At 41.4% G+C, this 7081-nt stretch overlaps 1 protein-coding gene across 1 annotated transcript in view; it reads left to right on the plus strand.

Moving 5' to 3' along the window:
- Nucleotides 1–7081, plus strand: part of rtel1 (regulator of telomere elongation helicase 1) — a 22293-nt gene that overhangs the window by 4284 nt on the left and 10928 nt on the right. The window contains exons 8-12 of the mRNA XM_035657409.1: nt 4154–4209; nt 4699–4770; nt 4885–4966; nt 5355–5487; nt 6416–6529. Coding sequence (XP_035513302.1) covers nt 4154–4209; nt 4699–4770; nt 4885–4966; nt 5355–5487; nt 6416–6529 — 457 coding nt within the window. The remainder of the gene's footprint in view (nt 1–4153; nt 4210–4698; nt 4771–4884; nt 4967–5354; nt 5488–6415; nt 6530–7081) is intronic.

Below are 7081 nucleotides of genomic sequence, written 5' to 3' on the forward strand. Positions count from 1 at the left end.
GACCCTGATCAAAGTTTACATTCCCCTATTTAACATCAATGACAGCTTGAAGGTCTGTGCGTGTGAGTTGTGATGGCGTTGTTTGCAGATGGTAAAGCTGCCCATTTTCTTGGCAAAAAGCCTACCGTTCCTGTACATTCTTTTGGGCTGTCTTCATGGAATACTGCACGTTGGAGATTCTCCAGGAGTGGCTAAATGATATTGAGGGTCAGGGACTGGATTGATGGGCATCCAGACCTTCACTTTATTCGCGTTTGGATTCATGTGGTTGTAGTTGGAAAGCAATGGGCAGCGGATGCGCAGCTTCCGGCTGAACGAATTTCTCCGGTTTTCGACAACATGCTGCATCATTCTTTTGCCTCAATTTGACCAAGTCTGTGCAGCACACATCCCAAGTGAACATCCAGCTAATCTACTCGCGGCCCGAGTGTGACAAGGTTTGATGTACAGCATTTACATCATGTTATGTCCTATGTTCTGACACGTCATACCTCAATAAGTTCATAACGATTATCTGACATGTATTGTAATCCTTCATTTCTTGCAGCTTGAATGAAGAAATAGAAAAGATACAACATCTCGACGTGTTCACAACAGACCAAAAAAACTGGAGGCGTTCTCTGATATCGTCACGTGTAAAGACAAGTCATAGATTATCCAGAAACAGAAACATCGCTCATATCCCTCCCTACATTTTTAATCCACAAAGTCAATTCCCAGTACTCATAGATGATGCTCTCGTAGACGCGGCAGTGATTATAAGTATGATCACCGTAAGAATACTTTGTGCACACAATGCTCAAAGGCAGCGTGACGTTGTGTTGGCCAATAGAAATTAGAATCTATGATCACACTGTAGTAACGAATTCATGTAAATATGACACACTGTTTGAAAAGCTCTGTAGCTCGCTCCGTATGTATCAGATTGTCTACTGTGTAACAGTAATATATTGAAGAAACAAAACTCCCTGCGGCTCCTTTTTTTCTTTATTATTATTCTATATTTGTCTTTTTTTTTAAATAATACTTATACTCTTAGCAACAAGTCACTCTGAGGTTTAGACTTCGTATGGATTTTGTATATGCCTATGTTAACAAGTAAGTGCTGTTTACGTTGATGTATTCAATGCATCTAGATGTTCTCGCCTGTATTATTTCGGCTCAGACTCTATTCGGCGCTCCTCTCTCTATATATAAAATCGTACCTAGTACCTCATGTAAGAGCTAATGTGAGAAAATATGATGCATAAACCTATATAGGACGAGAATGTCATCATATGTCAAATCCTCCCTTCTTGTTATGTACATATGATGCAACCCCTATAGCACCCACGACGTCCTCCAATTATGTTGATACAAGTTTTGTATGGTATCCTCCTGCCCCACGACTTGACAGTGTATCTGATTAAGTGTTTATATAAGTTCTGCGAAGATGATAAAAGTCTTCATAGTTCAGCAATTATCAGTGGGGTCAGCTATTTATTATGATCAATATTAAACAGCAGCCTTATTTGTCTCTTGGTCCAACTTCCCAAAAAAAATTTAAAAAGTTAAACCATTCTATTTCCTCTTGGCTGCAACCCCCGTATTGGTTTCCAAAACCTTTGCTTTTAGCAACCTAAAACCAGCATTAAAAGAAGATGGTCAACTGCTTATCAACGACGAGTGTATTTGGTTCTTAGGCAACAGTAAACGGGAGTTTTGTGAGATGTAATTTGTAAATGCATTGTTTCTTAAATATCAGACTACAGTTGTATGCAAAAAGGTTGGGCACCCCTTTACAAATAGCATTTTGTGGATTTTTTTGTTTGGTTTAATTTGAAAGATTTGAAAGGATCATGGCAAACATAAAATTAATATTTCTAGCAAACAATTCATGCCAGGTCATGTTTTATATATCATAAAAGTGGGAGTTGGGGGACAGGGACAAGTTTAAGGAGTCCAAAGTTGGTAGCAAGGCGGTGAGAGAAGCTAAACAGCAGTTACTCTGGAAGAAACTTCAACACCAGTTCTCAGACCAACGACTGGTTCTGTCCTGGAGGGGCTCAGACAGATTAACCAACTACAAAAACTAAAACCCCCCACTCATCAATGACTTGGCGCCTGGCCAAATGTTCTACTGGTCGCTGTCGACAGACAAAGGGAGCAGTCCTGACACATCCCCCGGGTGACCACCCCTCACCAGTTCCCCCCTCCCCAGCCTCAAGCCGGGGCCACTTCACAACTCCACACCTCTGTGAATCCCTCCTTCCTCACCACACTGACGACCTCTCTGCCTTCAGCAGAGGGACGTCAACAGGCTCTTTAAGAGGCAGAACCTTTGCAAAGCGGCCGGACCGACTCGTGTCTTCATTTTCCCCCCTGAAGGCCACTGTGCTGGGGACCAGCTGGTCTCGGTGTTCACTGACATTCAACACCTCCTGTTGAGCGTGTCATGTGCCAGCCTGCTTTCCAAAACATCCACCCATTCATCCCCATGTCCCCAAAAAAGCAAGGACCACAGGAACTTCAATGACTACAGACCTGTTGCCTGGCTCACTGCTGCCTGACTTCCACCTGGCAGGTGGATCGCAGACTTCTGTCTTGACAGGAAACAGCACATGAAGCTGGGGAAAAATGTCTCCTGACTCCCAGGACATCAACCGGATCCCCCCAGGGCTGGCTTCTTTCTCCTCTGCTCTTCTCCCTGTACACAACAGCAGCACCTCTAGTCACCAGGTCATTCAGGGCTCCTGAAGTTCACGGATGACACCTCCCTCATTTGGGCTCATTCTTCTGGTCGGAAGATGAGTCCGCATTACAGGATGGGAGATTGGGACCATCTGGGACCTTGGGTGCAGCCAGTAACAACCCTCAGGACCCTGGAGGCGTGCAGGAGATTGTGGCTGACCCCTTCCCACCCCGGACACAAACTCTTTTGTAAACTCTTTCCCCTCTGGCAGGGGGCTGCAGTCCATCAGGACCAAAACCTCACGCCAAAAAAAAACCAGTTTATTTCCATCTGCAAGCTAGCCTCATTAAACAAGGCCTGGATCCCCCAGTGACACCTGACTCCCTTTAACCCTCTTCAACAGTGATTTTGTGCCATAAATATAATAGTATTTCTCACATTAATTTTGTCTGACGTTCCTCATTCTCCTAGCATGCCATATTTGTCTTCTCTAGAGTCTTGACTTGTCTCATCTTTTCTCGTATATTTAAAAAGTACTCTATTTTTTGATTGTGAGCGATGAATGTGTTGTTGAGATTGCGTAGTTATGTGATTTATGTTTCTTGCTCTGGTGGCGACCTCGAATATCTCGGTACTCGCGCTTCACCACTTTGCAACCAAGTGACGATTCCTATATTTCCATGTTTAGATAGTCGTGACAAACACCATCTCTTTTCAGCTAATCCTGTGCGAATCAGATATGATCACGATTTCTGATTTCTGTGAGTAATTCATCTTGTACACATCACTGTTCTCCCGCTAATTCATTGTAGCGTGCTGACCTTTTCCAAGAACTTGAAGATGGGATCATCAATGGGCATCAACTTACAGTACCTATTTGTGCTAGTCCATATCCACAACAAATCTATGTGTTCTGCACAAAGGTTTTGGTGTTTGCACAAGGTTCTCACCCGAGATTACACTTTTTCTTATTATTAATAATGGTCTGAAGTAATATGGGCTCCAGCGCAGCTAGTGATATATTCAGACTCTTCCTATTCACATGTGGACATCATATCACTGTCTTCTATGCCTAAGGAATCGCTATATTTTGTGTTTTAATTTGGACTGCAAGTATACTCTCTAGCCTATCCAGTGGTATTCATTTTTTTTCTCACGCAGATTGCATATAATGACCTCTTCAACAGATTTGTATGGTTTTACAATGACCAGGTACACCATTCAAACCCATTTGTGTCAACTTGTGTGCATGTTATCAGGCCAAAATCTCCAGGGTATGTAAACTTTTGATCAGGGTCATTTGGGTAGTTTCTGTTGTCATTATGATTTAAAAAGAGTAATTGAAAAATTCTGAAAAATGACCAAAAAATCTCAAATTCTGCCAGGGTATGTAAACTTATGAGCACAACTGTATTAGTGGGAACTCTATGTAAATCACCTGTTGTCATTTGTCTAATTATTGTGTGACACATTTCTCATCAGAGCCAGGAATATTCCTGAACACAAGTGGACTACAGAAGCTGGCTGATATCATACAGGTATGCTATGTGAAGTTACATAGTAGTCCAAGATTTTTGGAATAGTTATTCACTTTGTCTCTCAAAGTGAGATCAAAAGGATCTTAAATCGACTCAAGCTCTATACTTAACACACAGACATGTATTAAGTATAGAGCTGGAGTCAGGACCTGCTTAGCTTAGCATAGCATAAAGAGAGGAAGCAGGAGGAAACTGCTAACCTGGCTCTTTCCAAAGTTCAAATGTCTTCACCCTGACTGATTCACCCCACAATTTCATTGCAAAAAAATGCCTAAAAACATTGCAACACGTATCACAATTTCTTAGAAAAGCTGACGTGAAATCAGACATTTTAGTCTGCAACATTTCTAAAAAATTCCCCCAGATTCCTGGAGGGACTACATCTGACCATCTGACATTTTACCAAAATGGTAAAGCACACTATTGAGCCATTGCAGTTTCATTTTACAGTAGCAACAATAAACTCTCTTTTCTTTCCTTTCCTTGTAGCTGGTGTTCTGTGGTGAACCATCAGAAAAAGAAAGACAACAGCAAATGCAGTCCAATACAGCTCATTTTAAGGTATGTGTTCAAGAAATGCCATGAATGGCCATATTTAAACGATTGTGCATCTCCGCACACTTATTAGTTATGTATACACTGACACCGGCTATCATATCCATCTGTTTTGCTCAGGTCCATATCCATCGAGACACCAGCTATCACAAGAAAAAACAAAGCACTGATGTGTGGGCTTCATCTTCCTCAAAGAAACAAGGTAGTGATTACAGTGTACCATTACAGCAGTTGAATCATTAAGCCCTGTATTCACACACTGAGTTACAGAGGTTAGATACTGAATAGGTATCTAACCTAGTTAGTTAGTGTAGCGTGTCAGTTCAGAACAGTTTGTTCAAATGATGCAGTTTCATCCTGTCAGAAGCAGTGAGGATGACCAGCTTCATGCTTCAACAGCAAACAACTGCAAAATCTACCCCGAACACTCTAATAATACCAACACCATTTCTTTGTGGATATCAGAACCAGATATGGAACCCTGTTGAAAGTTTTCGTTAGTCATTAGTTTCTCTTGCTGACCTGTCCAAATTCTGAGTAAACCCGGTTAAAAGGGCGGTTAAGAGTATGTGTTTCTTTCCACCTTGTAGGCAACATCCTGAGTTACTGGTGCTTCTCTCCTGGCTTCAGCATGCAGGATCTGGTGAATCAAGGTGTTCGCTGCATCATTTTGACCAGTGGTACTCTCTCTCCCCTCTCCTCATTCACCTCTGAGATGAGGATGTAAGTTACCTGTCACTCCTCATAGCTCAATATACCTACAGAGGTGCACAATTCTATTTCTTGACCACTGACCGGTGGCTGAACAGTAACTACTATGTAACTAGACTAGCTAAGAGGTGGACGTGCTGGAAAGTGCTGCCCGCTTCCTTTTGGCACCCATGCTACTGTCACACACTACAGTGGATCTCGGTTTACATGTCCCCAGAGCTAAGTAAGGTTTGCTTTCAGCATCTGCACGCAAAAAAAAAAAGCTAAATACGTCAATACAAAGTGCTAATACCTGTCATGAGATGCAGCAGTTCTTTTGTCAGCCTTGAATGGGAGAGACTACACAGCTGCCCTCATGGCCTACATATCCATTAAGCCTCTTGGTCTAAAGAAGTCCTGTGAAAGGATGAATCAGAGCTCCTCTGTTCTAGTCTAGAGTCCCCCGGATGAGTGCCTCTCAGTTAAAACAAAATTTAAAAGCTGAATTTTGAGACACAGTAATTGCAAACTGAAATAATAGCCTGCTCAAAAATTGAAAGCAATATGATTTAAATTTAATTTCAAACCATAATATTTAGTTAAAATAATTAAATTCAGATTCAGTTTGTTCTGGCACTAAAATAACTACATACAGGAATGTCACTAAATCAGTAAATAAATGAGTGATTGACAGTATCCGTATCGAAGGCTGTTTTATTCAATTAATCACGTACAAATGGCAGGAGGCTGCTACAGAGTTAACATACACACACTGTAGTTTGTTGTTCATGCATGAGACACCGGTTTTTCACCAAATAATTGAACAAAATAGTAGGCGCTTTGGAGATGTTCATACACACACCTCCAAGGACCCATTGCAGACATTATTCATGTTGTTATATTAACAGCAGGTCAACCTTGATCTTGATCCCAGTGTGTTTTTGTCCTGCTGTTGGTGTAGAGAATTCCCAGTGAGTCTGGAGAACAGCCATGTGATTGAGCGGGACCAGATCTTTGTTAGCGTCATTGACCGAGGCCCAGATGGAGTGCAGTTAAGTTCAGCGTTTGATAGAAGGTTAGTTCTACACGTTTCAATACATTAGTAGGTAATATTTCCCATCATGCCCTACCTAGAGCTGAATTGACCTTGGGTAATATTATAATAGTATGTTTCAGAATGCAAATGTTAATTTTTGTTAGGGTTTGTATTTGTCATGTGTATGTTCAGAACACATTGGTTTATGTTGGTAACTGTAGTTTGTGTGCTGGTTTATAGTTATAACCATTAGTGAGGCATCTCTTAACATTTCTTGACTGTATCTCCTGGAGATGACACTGTTCAGAGCTGCTTCTTCTCTCTGACTCTGAGCATCATTAGTCTCAGCTCACTCTGCTGGATAAAATTTGTGGTGGCAGTGATAGATGACCAAAAGCATTTCTGTGCTGCCTGTACAGGGAAAAAACAGTTTTCATATCAGAAACATAAATACCAATGTGATATCATTATATCCACGATAGGGCAATATCAGCTAACAATATCCATCTCTTTTTATGTCAACCATATCTTATGTGTTGGTTTGGTTTGTTTCATGTCCTCACATCTGGATCAGTAACTTCAATAGTAAAA

This window comes from Morone saxatilis, unplaced genomic scaffold, assembly GCF_004916995.1.
Source record: "Morone saxatilis isolate NCDOM2014 unplaced genomic scaffold, NCSU_SB_2.0 Contig15, whole genome shotgun sequence".
In the NCBI taxonomy this organism is placed as follows: domain Eukaryota; kingdom Metazoa; phylum Chordata; class Actinopteri; family Moronidae; genus Morone; species Morone saxatilis.